General features: G+C 47.2%; 1 protein-coding gene across 13 annotated transcripts in view; it reads left to right on the top strand.

Moving 5' to 3' along the window:
• LOC139048078 (uncharacterized) overlaps window positions 1-23,826 on the top strand; it is a 46,866-nt gene that overhangs the window by 5,206 nt on the left and 17,834 nt on the right. For 5 of the 13 annotated variants that reach the window (XM_070522496.1, XM_070522497.1, XM_070522491.1 and 2 more), the window contains 12 exons: window positions 1,620-1,661; window positions 1,972-2,001; window positions 2,125-2,154; window positions 9,321-9,362; window positions 9,673-9,702; window positions 9,826-9,855; window positions 11,316-11,339; window positions 11,497-11,538; window positions 12,485-12,517; window positions 15,736-15,824; window positions 16,407-16,430; window positions 19,056-19,167. In XM_070522496.1, coding sequence (XP_070378597.1) covers window positions 1,620-1,661; window positions 1,972-2,001; window positions 2,125-2,154; window positions 9,321-9,362; window positions 9,673-9,702; window positions 9,826-9,855; window positions 11,316-11,339; window positions 11,497-11,538; window positions 12,485-12,517; window positions 15,736-15,779 — 347 coding nt within the window. In that variant the 3' untranslated portion in view covers window positions 15,780-15,824; window positions 16,407-16,430; window positions 19,056-19,167. Of the gene's footprint in view, window positions 1-1,619; window positions 1,662-1,971; window positions 2,002-2,124; window positions 2,155-9,320; window positions 9,363-9,672; window positions 9,703-9,825; window positions 9,856-10,637; window positions 10,711-11,315; window positions 11,340-11,496; window positions 11,539-12,484; window positions 12,518-14,511; window positions 15,825-16,406; window positions 16,431-19,055; window positions 19,212-21,198; window positions 21,381-23,377; window positions 23,585-23,826 lie in introns of those variants that run through there. The other 8 variants (XM_070522490.1, XM_070522495.1, XM_070522494.1 and 5 more) reach the window with 8 other exon arrangements.

The following is a 23,826-nucleotide window of genomic DNA, read 5'->3' as shown; positions in this document are numbered from 1 at the left end:
CTACCGTTTTCACCATATTCCATACCATATACACTCAACTCTGTTGATCGCTGGAATTCCTAAATAAAAGCCGTTGCTACTTGTTGTTTTACACTGTTCCTTTTAAAGCATTATTTATTGTTTGTGGTTTTCATGTTTTATCTTTTTCTCAGTTTATTTATTCCTTGCCACATAACTACCGTTACTACCGTTTTCATGCCAAAGGCCCCACGTCAAGTTATTAAAATCTTTCTCCTTTATGCACGTAAATGTTTCTCCTATTTCCGCTAATCTTCCTGCTCGTCTATCGAGAGCGCTCTGCCAGATTTCTATTAAAGATACATCCGTTGTTATACTTGTTGAATAAATTACACACTTTCCCTGCTCGAATATTGTTCATTACATGCAGATGAATCTTTCTTTTTTGTTGGTTGATTTCATTGTTGCACAATAGGTTTACTAGCATTTTAATCCTGTTTGTAAACATTCAGAGGAGGTCTGTAAACAAATTTGTACTCTCCTATTCCTCCTCTATAGAATCCACTCCTTTAACTGAATTCTGGCGAGAACAAAATATTGGGTCGAATTATCCGAAATCCGCAAATATAGACCTAAACATAACGAAGGATTTCAATTATTTTTTTTTTGTAATTCGAAGTAGTCTGCGCTATCCTTTTGCTTCTAGCTCTCCATGCGTGGCTTGAACAGCATGCAGCGACCAAGAAATCCAGCCGCGTCTACATGAGCCCGTTCGGGAGCTTGACGCGACACAAAACAATAGGGAATGGATGGCTTCAATGGCAGAACAAGTGTCAGCCCATTATATATAAGAACAGTTCACCTTCAGGCCTTCACATTCATTAGCGCTGTCTGCTGAGTGTATCGATTTAGAAGCGTCAGATGGCCCATTGAGCGAGAATGCTGGCGTCTGTAGTCTGTAGCAGCGAAACGCTCATTGGCTGCGACGCCACGCCACGAACGCGTCACGACGCAGCTGAGCGGGCGAGAGGGAACACCTGCTGCCGCGAAAGCGCGCCAGGTGTTACGTGAGGAGAGAGGGCATCGCAGCGACACCACGTCACCCTCGCTCTATGAAGCCTGCGTTAAACACGCGTTCCTTGTCCGCGCAAAAACTCGCCTGCGTTGTAAATGCGCTTCGGTTTGGCCAAATAAAACGTATCAAGCCTCCCAACGTGTTCCCTTTCCCGCGTGCAGTTCATAACTCGAGGAACCGCTCAGGGGCATTCCAATGGACAATAATGCCTTCGCATTTCTTTTTTCTGCTTTCTGTGGATTTTTTTGTAGTTTCATGCTTTTAGTAACCGTTGCGTGCACGAGGGATCAGTGAGGGTGGTCGAATCAACCGAAGCTGCATAATTTCGCCTTTGAAAAAATACAAGCTTTGCTTCCACGCTAATCTGTAGTTTCTTGCCAGTACCTTTTAGTGCGTTCGAATTTCGAGATACGTAAAAATAACCCGCACGAAATCGACGGGAATCGACTGTTTCATTTACAAGTTGTTGTGTGTGATGTACCACGGCATATACATCAACTTCATTTCGGTTACGCCCCTGACGCAATCATTGGAAAGCGTTGTCGTTGAGTCTGTCCTTCACTTTGTTGCGGGCTTACTTTTTCAGCTCCTGCGCAACCTGCACAGCCAGAAGTGCCCCTGCCTCCTGGTATGACACATTTCCTATGCTTGTCGCTCACAATGCCACGCAACTACTCCGAACCAAAAAAGTGGCTGAGGTTTAACCATTGCAAACATAGTCGTCACGAGCGAAAGGTCTTCATACAGCGTTTCATTCAAGTTAAGCCACAGTCTTTACACACGCTGCCGAACGTGTTGTCCATGAAGTCGCGGTTAAAGCATGTGTGTGGTTGTTTGGATAGCCAAAGATTTCAGCCGCTTATGTGACAGTATCTCAAACTTGGCTCCTTACGCTACACGAAGAAGCTAAATTTTGCTCCTGTTCTATGTTTTTGCAGGCTATGAACGTCAGGCCGCCCCTCCTGCTTGTAAGACGATTATTGTTGGTCAATCTACAGGCGCTAACATTTGCGCTGTATCTGCAAGGCGAATTTTATATAACTACATAAACGAATAAATCTCGTTCCGCTTCTGTATACAATTTTTTTCAGATTATGGGGCTGAGGCATACGGTGCTCCTGGTAAGCTGATTATCCCTCTCCGTTACAGTGCGTCACTGCACGCTCAAACAACTGTTATTAGCAGCTTTGAAGTAACTTTTTCATTTGAGTAGCTTTGCTTTGCGATAAAGTCTTTGAAAGCGTACGCAAGTTCCAACGCGTTAACTTTACCACCGCAAGACAGTTCAGGCTATTGTGTACCCTTGCGGATATCCTCGGGTCTCGTGTGCAAGTATCTCGGCACAACGTTCGTGTACTTAGGTTGGCGTACGCATAATAAATAATTCCAAGCAAATAAATTTATTGCCGAGTCACCCACTACGACGTGCCTCGCAGACAGACCGACTTTCTTTGCACGTTTTAATTATGCTTTTGATTTAGCTTAGTCGAATAACGTATGGCTTACCGTACCAAATCCTGAACAGGGAGGAGGAAAGGCAGGCTCACACAATAATCCGAACCGCTTTCAAAGCTGCTCTGGGCCTGCCTAAATATACTTCGACGGAGCGCATGTTAGCTTTGGGGGTGCACAATTCTTTCGACGAACTGAGGCAAGCCACCCTGATGCGACAGAGGGAGCGCCTCAGCTTCACAAAAACTGGTAGGGCAATATTGGCTAGACTCAATATCCCAGCATACCCCATTTATCTCACAGAGCAGGCCGTACATCTCCCTCCATCGATGAGATCCAAAATTACAGTAGCCCCAATTCCAAAGAATATTGTCACGAAAAGACAATTGAAGATGTACCCGGCGTCGGCGAGACAGACAGTTGTCCAAGATGGCGTACACCAAAAACTCAAGCTGGCGTCCTCAGCCTCTGCTTCTTCTTCTTCAGCGCCCACCTCTTGCCGAGCGCGCGTTCAAGTCACTTCTTTTTCAGCGCTGGCGCGTGACACCTAGCGGCATTATCCCCCTGCCAAAAGAAAAGCATCGAAACTGCATGCTTACGAAACTACGATGCCTACTGAAAAAGTGGCAGTGTGGAAGTTGTATGAGATCAGGTTGGCGCCGCCTTAACGCGCGAAATACGGCTTGAGGCGAACAACATGCACTATCTCTGAGTGGTGCTGTCGACGCCGAGGCGACGCTACACCGTCGGGAATGACCTCATAGTTCACTTCACTGATGCGGCGTATCGCTTTGTAGGGTCCAAAGTATCTACTCAACAGCTTCTCAGACAACCCCTGGCGACGAGTTGGAGTCCACACCCAAACTTGGTCACCTGGCTGGTACTCGACTAGCCGATGTCGAAGGTTGTAGCGTCGCGCGTCTGCACTCTGCTGCGTCGTGATGTGTATGCGCGCGAGTTGACGAGCTTCCTCTGCGTGTTGAGCAAGTTGCTCGGCGTCGGAAGTAAGTGATGCGTCGGTGTCGTGCGGGAGCATTGCGTCTAGCGTGGTCTGGACTTCGCGCCCGTAGACAAGACGGAACGGTGTGAAGCGTGTTGTTTCCTGAATGGCGGTGTTGTACGCGAATGTAACGTACGGCAGGACTTGATCCAATGTTTTATGGTGGACGTCTACATACATAGACAGCATGTCAGCGATGGTTTTGTTTAGCCGTTCCGTCAGTCCGTTGGTCTGCGGATGATAGGCAGTGGCCTTGCGATGCTGCGTGCAGCTCAGCTCGAATATGTCCTCTATCAGTTGGGCCGTAAAGGCAGTTCCTCTGTCGGTGATGACATGTGATGGGGCACCATGTCTTAGGACTATCTGATCGATAAAGAACTGGGCAACTTCGTAGGCGGTGGCACGTTGGACAGCTTTCGTCTCGGCGTAGCGTGTTAGATAGTCTGTGGCGACTATAATCCACCTGTTTCCGCTGGCTGACAAGGGAAAGGGTCCCAGAAGACCAGAAGATCCATACCGATTTGATCAAGCGGTGCGCTAGGTGGTGCGATGGGTTGCAGTAACCCCCCGGGCTTCAAAGACGGCGATTTCCTGCGTTGACACGCACGGCAGCTTTGCACGTAACGCTTCACCGTGGTAGAAAGTCTGGGCCAGTAGTACGTCTGGCGTACTCTTGCAAGAGTGCGGGAAAATCCCAAGTGTCCAGACGTGGGCTCATCATGGCAGGCTAGGAGAATGTCATCATGGAGGGTGGCAGGTACGACCAATAGATACTCTTTGTCGCTGGCACTCGAGTTTTTCTTGTAGAGGACACCCTTTCGGAGGCAGAAGGTCGAGAGACTGCGAGAAAGGTGTCGTGGAATTGTAACATTCTTGCCTTCTAGGTGATCGATGAGAGGGCGTATATCGACGTCCTCCCGCTGTCGTGTGATCAGGTCAGGTGCTGTGAGGGCCCCAAGGAATGCGCCGTCTTCGTCCATGTCCTTATCGCAAGTTTTGACGGGAGCGCGCGACAACGCGTCGGCAGCTGCGTGTTTGCGGCCCGATTTGTAGACGATGGTAACAACGAACTCCTGCAGACGGAGACTCCATCGAGCAAGTCGCCCGGACGGGTCTCGTAGGTTGGCTAGCCAACCCAAGGAATGGTGGTCTGTCACCACCTTGAAAGGGCGACCGTAGTGATAAGGCCGAAATTTCATGATGGCCCACACAACCGCTAGACACTCTTTCTCGGAAGTGGAGTAGTTAATTTCGGCACGTGAAAGGGTGCGACTAGCGTAAGCGATCACTCGCTCGATGCCTTCCTGGTGTTGAACGAGAACAGCGCCAAGACCGATGTTGCTTGCGTCGGTATGCACCTCGGTGTCAGCGTCCTCGTCAAAGTGAGCGAGCACGGGTGATTCCTGCAGGCGCTGCCGTAACTCGGTGAAAGCTGCGTCCTGCTCGTCCGTCCAAACGAAGGGTGTGTCGTCTCGCGTGAGCCGTGTGAGTGGTTCGGCGATCCGGGAGAAATTTGCGATGAAGCGACGATAGTACGCACACAGACCGAGAAAGCGGCGTACTGCTTTCTTGTCACGAGGAGTCGGAAAAGCAGCAACAGCGGATGTTTTGTCTGGGTCAGGCTGGACACCATCGGCGTTCACGACATGACCGAGAAACTTCAACTCTTCGTAACCGAAGTGAGACTTTTCTGGCTTTAGTGTGAGATTAGCGGAGCGGAGCGCCTCAAGTACCGCCTCTAAACGCGTCAGATGTTCTTCGAAGGTAGCCGCAAACACGACGACGTCATCTAAGTATACTAAACAACTGTGCCACTTCAGACCCGTAAGAACAGTGTCCATCATTCTCTGGAATGTGGCCGGTGCAGAACACAGGCCGAATGGAAGTACTTTAAATTCGTACAGTCCATCCGGGGTAACAAAGGCAGTGTTTTCGCGATCTCGTTCGTCAACTTCGATTTGCCAATATCCACTCTTCAAATCTATTGATGAAAAATACTTGGTTCGCCGCAGCCGATCCAACGAGTCATCGATCCGCGGAAGCGGATAAACGTCTTTTTTTGTGACGTTATTCAACTTTCTATAGTCAACACAGAACCTAAGCGTTCCGTCTTTCTTTTTGACAAGGACCACCGGCGACGACCAAGGGCTTTGGGATGGTTGTATGACGTCATCGTGAAGCATTTCTTGCACTTGTGCATTAATCACGTTGCGCTCTTTCGCCGATACGCGATAAGGCAGTTGTCGTATGGAACGAGAATCGTCATACGTGATTATTCGGTGTCTCGTGATGGGCGTCTGGCGTACCTTAGAAGTAGGTGCGAAGCACTCCTTGAACCGAAATAGCAACTCGCGCAGCGCTTTTTGCTTGTCCTCCGAAAGGCCTGAATTGATGTCGATGTTGCTGAGCGTCTGAGCTGGGTTGTTCTTTGTCATAGACGCAAAGCATTCAGCAACGTCTGCTATGGGTTCAGCAAAAGCGATAGTAGTACGGCGAAACAGGTGCCGATGTTCCTGGCTGAAGTTCGTCACGAGGAGCGCAGAATGTCCACCTCGAAGCATAATGAGACTGCGGGCTGCACATACACCGTGAGTCAGGATAAGGGAGGTATTGCCCTCTGCAACAGCTTCGCCGTCCCGCAGATCATCGCATACGACCGCTACCAGGACACTTGCGCGTGGTGGTAAAGTTACACTGTCGGCGTAAACCCGAAGCGCGTTACGTCGGCAATTGTCGCGGCTGTTCGCTGCTCGCTCTGTCGAAAAAGTCACTGTGCGTGCCCGGAGGTCTATAACGGCACCATACTCGCGCAGAAAATCGACGCCCAAGATGAGGTTCCGAGAACAATCGCGGAGTATAAGGCAGCTGGCTGGAAACGTGGACCCTCGAATTTGTACTCTGACCGTGCACATGCCCAACGGTGTTACGGTATGCCCGCCAGCAGTACGAATTTGCGTTCCAGACCAAGGCGTGATAACTTTTCTAAGTTCCGTCGCTAGTTTGCCGCACAAGATCGAGTAGTCGGCACCCGTATCCAATAACGCTCTAACGTGGCGGCCGTCGAGCACAACAGGTATGTCTAGCGAGAGTCTGTCACTGAGTTCGGCTGCTGTCGTCGCTGAATCGTGCTGAATAGACTGTGCTCGCGTCGATGGGAGGTCTTCGGAAGGGCGATTATCAGCGGCCTCGCCCCCGAAGGTCGCTGCTCTCAGTTTTCCCGGCGAGGGCTTGGCGATCGTCCCTGCGCTGCCATTGGAGGGCTTCTAGGAGCTGGGGAAGATCGCCTGGGGGACGGCGAGCGCGACTGCCGCCGCGGGAACAGTGGCATACCCTGCTGGTTCAAGTACTCTTCAATCGCCCTAGGCCTTTCGCCATATCTGGGCCTTGGTGAATTCGCGGCGAAACCTTGCAGTCCAAGGCGGCGGTATGGGCATTCGCGGTATACGTGACCGGCTTCTCCACAATGATAGCACAGAGGCCTTCTGTCCGGGGTACGCCAGACGTCAGATTTTCTTTCGAGCGGGCGCCGATCCTCCATACGTTGGATCGGTTGCACTGATGGGAGCGGCGGGACGTATGACGCGGCGTAAGACGTGGCGGGGATGAAATGGGTCGGAGCGCGGACAGGGACTCGCCCCAAAACCTCCGCATACGACGGCCGTTGCAACTGTGCTGTCACAGGCGGCGCATTGTTGCTTGCGACGGGACCTTGGATCGCTTGCAGCACTTCACTTCTCACGAGGGCAGAAATGGAACCCAGCGTGGGCTGAGGTGGGCAGCTGAGCCGTTGAAGCTCCTCACGAACCACAGAGCGGATAAGGTCTCGGAGAACGTCCAGGTTTCCAAAGGCAACCGCGTCCGTCAGTGAAGCAGCATTCGCGTGTCTGTCATACGTAGCTGAGCGCTGGTCCGAAGGTGAATCAGCGTTCATTTGCCTTTCATAGAACGCTGAGCGATGGTGCAGCATCTTTTCCATCGTGGTGGCTTCGGTTAAGAATTCACCCATGGTCTTGGGCGGGCATCGAACCCGGCCAGCAAATAGCTGTTCTTTAACTCCCCGCATTAGATGGCGCAGCTTCTTTTCCTCTGACATGTTAGGGTCCACCCGACGGAAGAGGCGCGTCATATCCTCTACGTACGACGTCACGCTCTCGTTCGGCAGATGAATGCGGGATGGGAGCGCCCGTTCGGCTCCTTCGCGGCGATCAGGATTTGTGTATGTCTCCAGCAAGGCATGGCGGAACTCGAGCCACGATTTCAGGAGCCCTTCTCGGTTCTCGTACCAAGTGCGAGCACCGTCCTCCAAGCTGAAGTACACGTTTCTCAGCTTCGCCGCGTCACTCCATTGGTTTATCTCAGCAACGCGCTCAAACTGGGCTAGCCAGTCTTCAACATCCTCGAAGACATCCCCGTGGAACACTTTCGGCACTCTGAGATTGTGGAGCAGGTACTGAGTTGCCGTTGTGGCCGTCCCTTGCATAATGGTCGATGGAGACGTCGATGTTCCTTCCATACTGGTCCGTGGGGGCGTCGATGTTGTTGCGGAGATGTGATCAAGCTCCGGAGGTAATCCTCGGATTCTCCTGCTGGCGCGGTGAACAGGGGTGTCCAGTAGTATAGGGCTGGTACTCCTGCTACCAGGAGGAGTTTGTGGCATCGGATGAACCGTACCCCGCACCTCCACCAGTTTTGTCACGAAAAGAGAATTGAAGATGTACCCGGCGTCGGCGAGACAGACAGTTGTCCAAGATGGCGTACACCAAAAACTCAAGCTGGCGTCCTCAGCCTCTGCTTCTTCTTCTTCAGCGCCCACCTCTTGCCGAGCGCGCATTCAAGTCACTTCTTTTTCAGCGCTGGCGCGTGACACCTAGCGGCAATATGCATCCAGAGTACAACAAAGAAAGGCGCAAAGCACGTGCACAACACATTCAATCAGCCTACTCTAATAACCATAGGTGCAACACGTACTACGCGGACGCAGCTCTGTATGCAGAGGCGACCGGGCAGCGCTACCAAAGGAGGTACGCCCTGGCAGTCGTGAACGCTATCAGCCAACAGCATATTACCGCGTCAGCCACGGCGGGATCCCCTACCTCGGCTGAAATATTAGCAGTGGCGATTGCACTCGCTCACGCGGAGCGTTCGCAAAGGGACTCGGTCGTGGTCACGGACTCCCAGGAGACATGTCGCATGTTTCTCAAGGGGCACGTGACTGGGGCTAGCCTCACAATAATCCCCAAATCCTTCACCCACCATCATCGCCTACTCTGGTGCCCGGGCCACGCGGGGGTACAGGGGAACGAAAAGGCTAACGCGTTAGCTCGAGGTTTCACTAACCGAGCGACGGCGTCCTCTTCTAACCCCAACCACCAGCACTACCCCTCACAAAATTCCACCAATTTAGATGCCAAAGACATCCTTGCACATCAGCGTGGAGTCCGAAGAAAATACCCGCCGCCTCACCCACAACTTAACGGGGAAGAGGCCGCCGATTGGCGTAAAATACAGACCGGGGTGTTCCCCCATTTAAAATTGCTAAACGCCATGTATCCCACTCGTTATAGGGCCAACTGTCCTTGGTGCGGTGGCATACCTACCCTAATGCACATAACCTGGAAGTGCACTAAGCACCCCCATAGGCCAAACACCAGTAGGACAATGGAGCAGTGGGAGGCACAGCTCGCCCGCTCCGACCTTGCAGGACAAAAGTCCTTAATTAGCCAGGTCAGGCAGGCGGCAGAGGCCAGTGGGGCCCTGGACTGAGAGGCTCCGACCACCCCTCCTTCAAATTTTTACAAGCACAATAAAGTTTTTCTCTCTCTCTCTCTCTCTCAGCTCCTGCGCAACCTGCACAGCCAGAAGTGCCCCTGCCTCCTGGTATGGCACATTTACTATGCTTGTCGCTCACAATGCCACGCAACTACTCCGAACCAAAAAAGTGGCTGAGGTTTAACCATTGCAAACATAGTCATCACGAGCGAAAGGTCTTCATACAGTGTTTCATTAAAGTTAAGCCACAGTCTTTACACACGCTGCCGAACGTGTTGTCCATGAAGTCGCGGTTAAAGCATGTGTGTGGTTGTTTGGATAGCCAAAGATTTCAGCCGCTTATGTGACAGTATCTCAAACTTGGCTCCTTACACTACCCGAAGAAGCAAAATTTTGCTCCTGTTCTATGTTTTTGCAGGCTATGAACGTCAGGCCGCCCCTCCTGCTTGTAAGACGATCATTGTTGGTCAATCTACAGGCGCTAACATTTGCGCTGTATCTGCAAGGCGAATTTTATATAACTACATAAACGAATAAATCTCGTTCCGCTTCTCTATACAATTTTTTTCAGATTATGGGGTTGAGGCATACGGTGCTCCTGGTAAGCTGATTATCCTTCTCCGTTACAGTGCGTCACTTCACGCTCAAACAACTGTTATTAGCAGCTTTGAAATAACTTTTTCATTTGAGTAGCTTTGCTTTGCGATAAAGTCTTTGAAAGCGTACGCAAGTTCCAACGCGTTAACTTTACCATCGCAAGACAGTTCAGGCTATTGTGTACCCTTGCGGATATCCTCCGGTCTCGTGTGCAAGTATCTCGGCACAACGTTCGTGTACTTAGGTTGGCGTACGCATAATAAATAATTCCAAGCAAATAAATTTATTGCCGAGTCACCCACTACGACGTGCCTCGCAGACAGGCCGACTTTCTTTGAACGTTTTAATTATGGTTTTGATTTAGCTTTGATTTATTTAACCCCAAATGTCTTCGCGTAATCTCCACTCTTTTATGGTGATTATTAAACGGATTGAAAAGGAAAAGTAGGCGTAATATTTAGCAGGGCGCGAAATGAATACAAGATGTCTCACCGAAAAGTCCACACGCAGCCGTGAACCTCGTAAACCGTGCGTAAACGTTATTGACAGGACTTGCCGAATTTTCCCGTCCTTTCGTGAGCAGCTACTTTAGACACACAGGTGCTATGAGTACGAGGTGACATGTCATCTCATGATCAAACACTTAACACAGAATACCTGCGAAGTGCTTGTCAAGCGTTGTCAGATTTTTGGTTGAGGCGAGTAGTTTTAGCTTACCACAACATCGCGAAGCGCGGTGAGACCTTTTTGTTCCCGTTGCTGTTCCCTCTTTGCATGTGACCGGAGATAGGGAACGTTGGCTTCGCAAAGTGACACCAGTATGCGATCAGATGACAATCCTTGGTTACCAGAAAATAAGGTAATTGCATAGAGTTACGACTCCCACGCGAATTCTGCAGCGCACTCTTTGTGCACGCGTGACGTTCTCTCTGTATGTGTGTTGAGGGGACGGTACGGTTCATGATTAATAATTCTCGCTAAAATTAAACTACGCACGAACAAGTGGCCTGCTGCACTTTAATACGTGCACTCTAATGTTTGAGAAACTCTAAGAACTAAAAATATCCTTGTAAACATCCTTGAAGTTACATGGGGACCTACGTGTTTATATTTCTTGTATTTGAATAACATGTTGGGCCAGTGCTATACTCGGTGAATGGGAAAGTGTAGGTCCCTTTCCTGCAACCAATATGTACACGACTGCACAAGAATTACAAGCGTGAGCAGATTGAAGGCATTTTTTTTTCGTTAAGGAATGATGACAGCATCAGCCGTTGTAGTAAGCTAAGAATTCCAAATAATAACTGTGCGCTGTCGGTTAACCTATCCTTTTCCACTGGCACTATACTCAGAAAGTGATGCATATAAACAACCAGTAGAAACTTGTTTTAGCGCATGGAATGATTGTAAATCAAACATAAATAATAAGCACCCCATGTTTTCATTCTTCACTTCGTTTTGCAGGATACGAGGCATACGGACCCGCAGGTACGCTCACTCGTTCGAACACGTCTTTTGTCCTGATAGCTAAAATCATTGCTGCGAATGCGCGCCGTGCTGTTGCCATGTTACCGTGTGATTGGCATTTCTTGTGCAGCCTGGAAAGAATCATTCTCAGTAATATATCTCATGAATTGTTTCGCAGTGTATGACTATTATGCGAACCAGGAGGCGCCCCTCTGCACAGGTAAGGCATGGCCGCATTGCCTTCCAATTTTAACAGCCTCTTGTGGCTAACTCGCAGATAAAGGTTTCATCCAATATAAACGCGCTGTGACAAATTAGACAAGACTAAGAATGAAGCATTTGTTTCCAAAGAAGAGACCCTGTTCCCCATGTTTTCTTCATAAAAACTCCATCAGTTGCTATTTCTAACTTTCGTATACGAAATAATATCAGGACACGCTTCAAAAGAGCCACTCGTATTGCCTAGGCTCAACCCTCAACGCCAATGTCTTTCGACATCTCGTATTCATCTCACTAGCTTTCTTTTCCGTCTCTTCACTAGCACGAACCAAAGCCATTGCTTTATTTTGTGGTGAACACTAGATTGGATGAGAACGCAGGTGTTTTGAATGCCCTCCGCTTCCTGCACGAAATTGCGCCAGAATATTCAGCCATACTATGCCATGGCTTGCTTTATGTCCTTTCTTGCTTGTACGTTCAATGACAATGGAGTGGGAAGTAATGCCTTCCAAGAATGGAAGGGTTACCACGCCTGCCTGGTTAAGGTTCAGCTGCACCATGTGCCCCATTCCCCATATAAACCTGTACAAAATGTCACTGTAGTTGGCGAGAGGCAGGTCATTTATGAAAAAAAATTATTCAGTCAGTAAAATTTTGTGTAGTACGAATAAATGCTTCACAGTATAGTAAAAGGATATTATGTTGTGGAAGCGTCGTTGCCTTTTGTAAAGAGGTTTTTGAATACTAGACATTTTCACGCTGACGTAAGGTGGCGTGTTAAGATAAATACAAGCAGCATGTCTTAGTGCGTGCCATTGTCTAGCTTTAGTAAAAAGCGACTGAGTAGCCGCTGAGAATTTTATTGATCGGTACACAATGCGCAATAAAAGAGAGCAACTTTTCTTGCTTGCCATATGTATCATATCATGTTATCTTTCTTGTTGCAGATGGCGGGAATGCGCCCACATCAAGACAAATTTGTGAGTACTGTTTGCTTTAAAACGGTTGGCGGTTTGTAATTCTTGCTATAAGAAAACGCTAGTGAATATTTCGCCCGTTTGATTGTGGCATGCTGCTTTTATGGTTACTGTAACTTCGAAATATAGATGTCAAATAAGTTCTCAAACATCAGTTTCATAGTCGCGTGAAAGTGCTCTATTGCGGACAAAAAATTTGCATCGTTTGAATAAAACGCTGTTTCCGCGAAACCATGAGGCACCTTTTTTTTCTGAACAGGTGAAATGTGTCACGGCTCTGTCGCGCCGTATCCAGTGTATGCGATATAATTGTCTGTGGTGAAACTTTTCTCGTACTGACACATGCGCAAGCAGACACCCGTACACTTTCTCTCGATTATTTGCCGGCAGCCATTCGATTGTGTTTCGATTTCTAATGTTCTAGTAGATATCTTCCATAGAGTTCGTCTCTTTCAATATGGAATTTGTTGCCAGCATAGTAACTAACATTGGCGGTGGGAGTGAAGTTTCAACGAAAAAAACGGAAGCGGAGATCTTGGGAACCTCCACACCTAAATATGTAATGAACCATCGAACCATTTCCTATTTTCTTTGTTTAGTCCAAACGAAAATATTTGAGCGTAATTAGTGTTCCACTATCCCCACATCACCCCACTTAGCGCAGAGGAAAGCCCATATCAGCAGATTGATCTTGCTTCAGTTGCTGATAATGATATACATGCCAATGCAATTTCAAACATTGAATTGAGTGGGACACATTTTTTTTAAACACGCGAAAGCTCCCTAGGTGATAGGTAACGTTTTTAAAAATTTTTGTAAATAAGTATTTTTTTTTCCAAAAGTAAGGAAATGATGGTTCAACCCGTGCAGTGATTCACTTCCTAAAATAAAAATTTAAAGTCGTGACAGGCTCTTTCAGCGAGAGCATCGGCATTCATGCATGTCTCTATTTTGTCTATTCTTATCCACTTGCATTTTACTTTCTCTTCTTATTTGTGCCCAATGGCTTTAATGAATATATTTGGAGCATTATCTAACTTTTTATTTAATTACAAATGCATTAGAGGCTTCTGGGAAAGCATTGCAGTAAGCGTAATGATAAGTTTACGTCAGCGTAAAGCAGGGGAAACCAAAAAAGCAAGAAAGCATCAACGGAACTAAATCCTTATTTGCACAACCCGTAAGGGCACAACATCAAAACAGTAAATTCAAAAAGTACAACTAGATCTTAAACTTAGCGAGCCAATATGTGTACAGGAAGAGAATATTAAAACATTAAAATCAATATGCTCTAAGATAGCCTGGAAAAAGCAGCATGAACCATATCAATTTATGAATAACCTCAAGACAAAGTGCAGAAAAATTAACGCAGACGATGACTAAACTGTGTCACATACGGCAAGCTATAGGTTCACCAATTAAGAACGAAATGTGTGCCCGCGCAAGACGTATATAAAAAATATGTGAATGTAGAGAACATGCAAAGTGACTAAATACGACAAAACGAATGAAGTAGCCTAGCAAGAATATCGAAACCTGCAAAAAGAAATCTAAGGCATGAGAAGGTTAGATGGTTGATACGGCAAAACATTCGACCAGACGCAGTCCACTGCGGAAAATGTCCTGGTTGGACTCAAACGCCATGTTACCCGGGCGAGGGTTCAAGACACGATCCACAAAAGGAAGAGCTAGAAATTGAGAGGCAGTGCCATACGTGCTGGTGTAGCTCATCCGAGACCTCATCCTGCTCTTCAGATTGAAGGCAATTTGACGGTGTAGTTTCTGGTTATGTGAAATTGTGCAGGAGGCATTATTGCATTTAACTTTATTATTAACGCCACAGCTCTCCCACTTGCCTCTCTCACAAGCAATTGAAGCGATGCAACCTGTGTAAAAGAAAATGATCGGAAATTTCTCAATACATATGTATTCTACCCTGTTCTCTTTCCTCATTAACAATAAGGTGCATGTTACAGTTACGTGCAGTACGATGTCACGGCGGACAATGACGAGTTCTTTTTTGCAGTTGTTCTTACGCAGGAATATGGAAAACAGGGTTAACCTGTCGCCAACCACTTTGAATGCTTTCATTAACACCGTGTACTTTCTTTCCTTATAGCCCATCAAGCGTAAGTTTACCACTGCAGAGGATCACCACCTCAATATGGCCACACTATGTCGCCAGCCTGGGGCTAATTCTTGAGCCTAGAGTGTCTAGTACGAAGCTTTGCTTTCATTAAATACATAAATGTGCCTGGTTTGGGAATCTACACGGTGGCCACCACCTTGCTGCGGCTGTAATTCTATCATAGAGGCTAATAAACACGGTGCTCGAAGGTAACTGAAAGCGGGAGCATTTATTTACAGTTTGCGGCAATAAGCTCTGAAACAGAGTCAACATGGGAAATTGGAAAATTTCGTCGCTACACTGCCAGTTTTTTTATAGGGAACAGCATTCTTAGCCAACCACAGCCCCTGTGAGTGTATCCATCGGGCCACATTACGCCAGTCTTCAAAAAAATGAAATGCTTTGACATTACCCCGTTGCTAGGTGGTATTAAAGCTGTGACACGCGAGATCCTTAAGCACAAAGGTCTGATGTCCACTGTGCAGTAATTGGTGCAGTAAAGGTGCAGTAATTCCAAAGGGAATTTAGAGATTAGTTCTCAGCATGGGCTTCGGAGATCATGCAACAGCAGCGACCTTTCGCGGGGCACCGCTAGATGGCTTAGCGGGAATAAGGTGGTGGTGGTGGTGAAAACTTTATTGAAAATGCCCGGCGATTTGGGTGGGGTGGGGCCATAAGCACCCCAGCCTAGGTGACGGCCTCGAGGGCAAAAACAAAACAGGATCCAGGCTGCGATTCCCCGCTCATACATTACAGGTTTCTGTGGTGGCAATACGGCGTGTCGCTACATTGATTGAGTACTGATCGTAGTGCCGTCGGCAATCATCTTGAGATGGGTTCTGCCGGAAATTATTTTTGAGCGAAACCGACGGAACGTTGCCCCTCGAGGCGACCAACCGCGGGGGTAACACGCGCTGGAGTTGAGTAGAGACCACCCGCTGAGAAGACGTCAGGGCCCGCGTCACGGCGCCATTTAGTCATGGTGTCGTTCTGCAGGCGACTACATGAAGTTGTTTCTCTCTGTCTCTGGGTATATGATGATTTTTGAATATATTAGCCCGCTTATGCACTCTTATTCACTCCGCTGCTTCAGCGCCCACAAGTTCACGTTGCTCGCAATGCTGGCTACATGCTTGATCGTCTTCATCACGCTCATCGCAATCCTGTTGGCCTTCACCCTCGGTGAGTCTACAAGCAGAAAAGAGTTGTTGATTCCATTACGCAGAATACCCTCCTTAATTTACATAAACGGGTACATTTTTAAATTAGGACACCCTGAATGTTTTTGTGCGAGAGTTCGTCAGTCCAATACATGTCAACAGGAAATGTCTTACCCTTCTGTATGATTCAATGATTATATATAACAGTGCAGGAAGTAGGTAAGCTACCAAATGTAATTTAATATCAAATTCTGTAAAGTATAGTACGTACAAATAACAGTCTACATATAGCAATCTAGCGATAGGGGCAAGGTAACCCGAGTGAGATTATTACTTCCGGCTTTGTCCCTGAAGTGTACAGCACATAAATTTTATTGAGCACAATGATGTGTGTTGGGAATAATTTGATTCGTCAACACTTAGGATTCATCATCTACAGCTGAGTACGTTATACCGCGCGATAGCAGTAAAATGCACTACGCTTACATGAACATTGTGTCACTAAAGCAGAGCAATATTCCCCTAAAGTTCATTGCTAGGAATTGTGCGAATTATGCTTCTTTATCTGCAACATTCGTATATATGTATACATTTTTCCTTTCAGTTGATGCCGAAAGCTTCACCGACGGTAAGCGAATTTTATGTGTAATGTGAGCTTGTTTAAGCAGCCATTCTATTTGGCAAAGCGACAACTGCACACAACGTTTCAACCAAAAGCTTAAGGAAGTTTCGTAAGTTAAAAAAATCACGCATAATTACGTTCGTCCCTAGAGCGCAATTCGAGCACAGTTGTAGGCGTGTTTTCATTTCTCAATACACTGGCGTGGGCAATCTGTCTCGCGCGGCACGTTGCAAACGGAGCTAAGAGTGGCGCAACTGCCTCGCTAATCGGGAGATCACTAGATATGCACGTGGGTGAAGTATGGCCGCGATTAAGAGTACCGCCGCAGACAGACCTCCACTCATGCAGAGCTTCGGTTCCATACAGACAACGCCCGATACACTGGCGCCATCTCGTAGCCATCGTCTCCATAAAGCGCGTCGTGCACGGCACTACGCTTTTCTTCTGGCCCTTTCGCCATACCCTTCTCCTCCAATTTCCGCCTCGTGGTTCTGCTTCACCCTTCTCCGCTTTGCTCCTCGCGCTCGCTTCGATGTCGCCGCGTTTCATCCCCCGTTGCGCTCCGCATTCGCTTTCATCCTTCGCTGTATACGTTCGCTCGGTTACGACTTACAACGCCGACGCCAACGCTCTCCCCAGGACTGGGCACCCAAGAGCTGCGGTCTAAATGTCTCCGCAAACTTTTGTTATTTGCGGCAAAATATGCCCACCTACTCTGCAACTGCTCTGTACAAACGACATGTGTGCGATGTGATTTGCCGTTCTACAAGGCTCTTGAACAGTCTTTAAAAAGGCAGCCTTTATATGTAGAGATGAAGTTTTTATATTGATAAATTGAAAGAACGTACCACACAATGGCGTTTTTCGCCGTGGTTATTAACTTCAACATATTTTCTGTGCTAAAGCAGCTTATATGCGGTGTACATAAGTTCACGTGAGCAAACCTGAAAGAATTTAAAACTGCAAGGTTCGGAATGTATTTATTTTTGCTTTTCTTTTTACATTAGGCGACTCAGATAAGAAACATAGTCGCATATTTTCACCCGGACGGGCATACTCGCTACAAACAATAGAACAGTAATGGGCCGTGGCAATTTAGAACCTGAATTCGTGTTTATCAAGCAACTCGCAAGCAGGAGTAGCTGATAAGAGAAGTTAACTAATAATAGGAAAATCAAACATCAACCCGTTCGTAGCAATTGCTGCAAACTCAAGAGACGGGGCAGGTAATCATGTTAGTGAACTAGTTAGAGGGTAAAGCGACTCCGCAGATACTAGTCCTCATCAACTAAAGTTTTTGTGAATTCGGCCACATGCGAGCTTCCGCGGGCGTCTGGCTCACAATCGCAGGGCCCCGTGACCTCTTTAAACATTTTGTTGAAACCACTGCACCTAACATTCCATGTGTGATCCAACATTTTTGATGACCTTTTTTTCTAAGCAAGTGACGAATAGGGACATTTACCTTGTCAGCAAACGCAGTGAATAAACTTGTTCTGGAAAACATGGGCCTCTAGAAGATTTATTGTTAATGTTTAACTTACTGAAAGTTTCGCCTGCCGCGTATTATCAATTAAATGTGTCCTTCAAAACAAATGTCAGTTACATCATTTCAGTTTGCGCGTGAACGCATTGCCCATTGAGGAATGCCAGATAACCGAAGACGGGGAGGGCGGTGGCAACGCTGGAAGCCCTATCTTGGGGTGAACAGTTTCACTAGAACGGAGACACAGTTGTAATTGTAGAGACCGACCGAATTCTGCTAAAGTGTTTCTTTAAAGTGTCGGCAATGACACAATCATTAACATACAGTCAATTCTAAAGTAGTTTTTTTTTTTGGACGCAACACCCTCGCAGCACTACAACTTCTGTAATGAGTTGTGGTAAAGCGTCAAAAAATGGGAGTAACAAGCATTGCTAATGTCACCCACGTCTCCAGAAACGTGGTATCCCGCAAAGGGTAATACGTTAGCGGACAAGTATCTAACTGCTCACTGGTTCTTAAGGACACCATGAAGGAATGATACGCCGCAGGCGCAACTTCGAGCAAGTTACCTTAACATGAAATCATTAGAGACGAACGTCTTTGGACCAAGCTTTTTTTTAAACCAAAGGTTTCTTTTTAAAACGTACTTTCTATCTTAAACGTAAATTAACAGTTCATCTCTGTTAAAATTGAGTTAAAATAATTTTCTGCGGCAAAATAAACATAGATAACCACGCAAGCGATGACTGCTACGATAGAAGTGTCATTCAGAGACAAGAAATTCCAATTTCTGTTTTGGTCAGGAAACTCCGAACTCAAAATAACAGGAAAGCAGCTAACGGATATTATGTTCAATGTGTTTCAACGATACACGTTCAAGGGCATGACTGCATGTGACTGTCAACGTATTCTGGCGCTTTAAATCATCCACCATGTTCGAAGAACAATTTACGTCGTTATCCAGAAACAAGTGGCTCATCAACATACCGAGACTGTTTTTAGTATTTACTTTGCGCCTTCTGTGACATCGCACCCACAAGCTTGAGCTGCATGCCTCACTTGAGATCCATTGCACTCTTCACTTAAGCACTTCACTAACACTGTATTGATGTCACATCAAATTCTTTACCATGACCTTCGTCAAGGTAATGATGGAAACAGCAGTACCGAAGGTGCTGGCAGTACTACAAGAGGCAGCGGCGATCCTGCTACAACACTGAGCGTGCCTCCAGAGCTTGTGATCCCAACGATAGCGCAGATGCCTGCCACGGCTGCGACTTCTCCCACGGCTCCAACTTCGCGTAAGCCTACTATAATGTGCAATCTGTCTGCTCACCTGCAGATTGACAGTCAATATGGATGGCCTCTGGTCACTTTGCTGAGAGAAATATATGTTTTTTTCATAGGCTCAGCTGACTACGAAAGACTGACGGCATCGTTTTTTGCGATTTGAAATTTTTGCTCCATGACCCATCAGGAGAATTGGCGCCCCTTCTACGTTAAAAAAGTCACTGAAAACATATTTCATAACTTTACAAGATATGCATTAGCCTAAAGCAGATATTTTGTTTTTATAAGCTAAGAGTCTTTTGTAGTCGTTTTAAGGGGACAATGGTGGCCAACCGTGTTTTGGATATATGCACTAATACATTTTCACTGCTAGCCTGCAATTTTGTATACTTCCACGGTCACTTTGGCGTCCTGCATGTCGTTTTTCAATTTTTGTGTTTTTTTCTGCTTGCTCCTAATTTGCTTTCGTTATTTATGCATAGAGAAGTCTCACATTGGGGCTCTCCTTTATTTATATTGTTCTTGTATTCAGTGTTTCTTTAATTTAAGCAAACGCGAAAACTGAAATGCCAAAGTCATGCCGGTGCACTGACAAATCTGGACTTACAGCACATGGAGCGTCATAGCCGGCACAGCTCATCAGGGTCGTGAACGTGGTGAAAACTACTGAGCCAATCGAAAGCCGGTTGTTCTCAATATTTCTTTAGTCAGACATCATCATATATAATTACAGCCATTTTTTCTTGCAGTAATGTAGTGATGTATCAGTATGAAAAAAATGATCAAGCGTTACGGTTTCAGTTGTTACTAGTGCTCCTGACAAGCGGAATTCTTAAGTGAAATTAGTATGACTATTTGAGCAATATTACTTGAAATCTCTAATCGAATAAGCATACTTCTTCCTTTATAGAAGTGGCTAGTAAAATAACGTATGTGCGCACTTGCTAGGAAGAACTTATTCGTACCCTTCAATTATTACCTCACCTAAAGTCGTTCATCTCTGAAAGGGCCGACAAATCGGGAGCTACTGAATCCGAAGAAGGAAATATGTCCTGGAAAATAATGACAACGTCAATAAAAGAACGAAGAAACAAGCGAAACAATTGTAAGGATCCCAGAAAAACGCCGTGTGATCACCGCCCGTATTCAGAAAGAAATGTCACATTTTGTGCGAAAGGAGAAGCACAGAGCTAGCAAATTGTTAGACTCATACACGAAGTAAGGATAGTAGATGTATCAACACTTATAAATTCGTGAACGTTCCCTTACTGACTAAACTAACAAGCATGGTGCCACGCGCGAAATCGTAAATAATCGCTGAACTGACTCTGTGACCACAGACAGTCGCTGTCTAAACGCTGACGTGAGGAAGAGCGGTCGCAGTGATCCAGCGGAGCAAGCGCGAACTAAGCGTCGAGAACACAGCGCACACGAAGCCATCAGCCCTCGGCACACTTAGGCTCTGTACTGACCGCAGATCGATTTTTAAGATGTGATCCACATGGCTGTGCTCAGCCACGCCATTCGCAGCCGCCGCCGGAGTAAAACACCCTCACCCCCTTCTGCCGCTTTGCGCGCCATGGGAGACTGCGTGCTTCCTCCCCGCCTTCCTACTTTGTACGCGGAAGATCGAGACACCACCCTTTCTGAACACGTTTGCACGCTTTCACTCGCACCCACAGCGTCCACCTCACTGCCGCGGTGCTATCGCACATGGACTTTCACGGTACATCACGGCGATGTCGACACCGTTATTCCGACGTCCACGCCGTCTTGTCCATCTCTATCAATCTCGATCGAAAATGTGCCGCGTAAGACCAGTAATACTCGAATAGATAACTTCCGCCGAATCCATGACTAGACGCACTCATATATTTTTTGGGGCTTACAGTAGCACTTTCTGGTATTTACATACATTGCGAGTCAAACACCCAGACTTGGACTCATTGTTACACCATTTCGCGATAGCATCTTTGCATTCGCGGTCACCATTCGCAGCGGTCACCACCCGACGAAGCGGCTTGATCTTCTGCGTAGTCGGCGATTCCCTCACTACCCCGGAGTTGTTTCATCGGCAGCTCTGTGACTACATTGTCTACGCTGACATGGTGGCTACATCCCCCTACGCAGACGGATTCGCACCCCTTCACGGACCCAGCTCCTGGGATGTCTTCACACGAGTCAGTAAAATCTTCAGTTTCGTTATTAACGTCTGATATCAATAAGGGTATCCCAATGCGCAGCTTCGTTTACAAGGAAAACACTAGACGCGGTACATTATGACACGCTCTTTAAATTTCATTCAGTATATTTCGTCAGTTCCAACTGCAAAATACAAGAAAGCCATATTTGAAAGTAACCTTTTTAGACAACCTCGTTTAAGACAGGCGTTAGAAAGAAAAGCAGGGAAAGAGGGAATTCTATTGAGGCTATTCTTTACGCCTTTCTCAGTGCTGCACTCCGTGAAGGACTTCGACGTCAACATCTGCAAATGCACTGAATGGATCTCGCGGTTGTCTAGTGGCAGTAAAGTTAACGAGCCACTGAAGTTTTGCTATAGGAAAGGGAATAAACAAGGTGTCTGGCAGCTTGTCTTTCGAGGGAAATGCTTGCTTAACGTATACGGAGCCGTGATGCTTATACGTAGTTCAGCCTTAACGGTGTGCTCTAGTGCGCTCTCAATCGCATAAGTGCTGCAGGACCGCATTTATTTGCTTAAAATTCCGTCATGGGCAATCTATTACTACGTTTAAACTAACGTAAAATGTGCGGATATGGTTTTCTTGCCCGAACAGGCCGCACTTCTGTTAAACAGGTTCTTTGCCACTTTGATGACGCGAAAGGGCAGAGTCCCTGCTACACATTTACGCTTACCTACGTAGGGGCATGTATGCAGCACGAAAACCATTTTTGGGAGATGTCTTTAGCTAGGAAAAGTGATTGGCAGCTAATGACGAACATCGGCCCTAAAGTTCGCGCTAACTTACTGCACTCTAGTGAGTAGTATACTAGTGTCGCGAAGCACGCACGCCGCAGGTCTCTCCTTTTCTTTTTGTGACTGTCGAGTCTGCCTTGATGCGGGGTATCCGGATAGAGAGTGGTGTCCGAGACGTGGAACGACGGAAGCGAACAGCGCGAGCGACTAGAGCCTTTCCGTGGGATTGACCACGACGATGCCTAGGAAATGGGCCCTTGTCCGGCCAACGCAGTCGTACCGAACGGACACTTCGTGTGCGCGCTGTCCGAGCAATTGTTCAGCACACGGCCGACCTTGAGGGGACCCAAAAATGGGTGGGGATGAGTGTGTGTACGTGTCGCGGTCGGTACACGTTCGGATCTACTGTCCATCACTCGCGATTAGTTTTGAAAACACCTCTTCCCCCCCCCCCCCCCCCAAATGGTGTTTTCTAGGCTATGTCTCGTCGCTTAAACACTGGCCACTGTTCAATTCGAGTCGGCTTGCCTGATTGCTCTGAGTAGACGATTGGGAGAAAGGCCCGTGTCTCTCATTGGTCTGCGTGTCACTTGGATGCTACGAAAACTAAGTTAAGCAGGTTTGAGTAGGTTTGCGGTAAGCAGGGAGACAGCACCCCACGGCGCCACTTCACCACGGATGATGTGGCCACTCTGGCAGGCCGCCTACGAATGGTATCCCATCCTTTTGTGTGTAAGATGCCGTACAGTGTGACTTTAAATTAATATTGAATTAAAAATTCGGCAGTGACACGTAAGACTGCTTACGTGAGAAAATGCGAAAGCACCACACAGTTTGTAGACCTCAGAGCGTCATGAACGCGCTCATTCTATACACTTATGATGGGGCGCCATCTCCTCCCCTTTCGCTGTGCCATCACGTGCCCCCTGGCGCACCCAGCAGGCCACACTTTTTGTACGGTAAACGAGAAGTCTCGAACCGACGCGCTCCGTTATTGTTCCGCAGAGGGCTTACGCTCAACGTCCGCTATAGCAAAATTGTATGTGTTCATTTATTCTATATTTTTGGGAGTGGTACTGCCGATAATTTTAGGCCACTTTACAGCCACGTTACACATAGCATGTTTCAAAACATCGCAAAGCTTTTAAATCACTTTTCCTTAGCCATTTGATCACACCTGGCCCTTGGGCCACCAAAAACAATGCCCGAATCAATCTTCTGCTTACACATTCTCGCACGCAGGGTGCTTTGGCAAGCACGGTAGCGACCGCTGGCGTTAGCTTCTCGGTCAACGGTCTGGGACAGCCGGAGAGCACGTTGAGCGCCCTCCCAAACATGGACAGACATCTAGCGGATCTTGTGCGCAGCGCCAACCTGTCAGCCATGGGCGTGCTCAACTTTCCGCGTTACACACGCATCAACACCTACAGCCTTGTGCCGGCGTATAAGGCAACTGTTTTCAATATAGTTTGTTCTTACGGTGTGTAACTATAACGCAACCACTAATATTTGCAACAGTCTAACCACTAAAATTAAAGGACATTTATATAAAACCCATCAAACTTACGCTTATGATGTTCGTCAGATCAAGCAGGGGCTTCAAATAGATAAATAAAGCCGTATTATTAAAGAACATTAGATTCTGTCATTAGATGCTGATGTTAAACGCGGATGCACCTATGGTAAGGACA

The sequence above is a fragment of the Dermacentor albipictus genome, chromosome 7, assembly GCF_038994185.2.
Source record: "Dermacentor albipictus isolate Rhodes 1998 colony chromosome 7, USDA_Dalb.pri_finalv2, whole genome shotgun sequence".
NCBI lineage: Eukaryota > Metazoa > Arthropoda > Arachnida > Ixodida > Ixodidae > Dermacentor > Dermacentor albipictus.
This window is presented reverse-complemented; position numbering and strand designations above follow the sequence as displayed.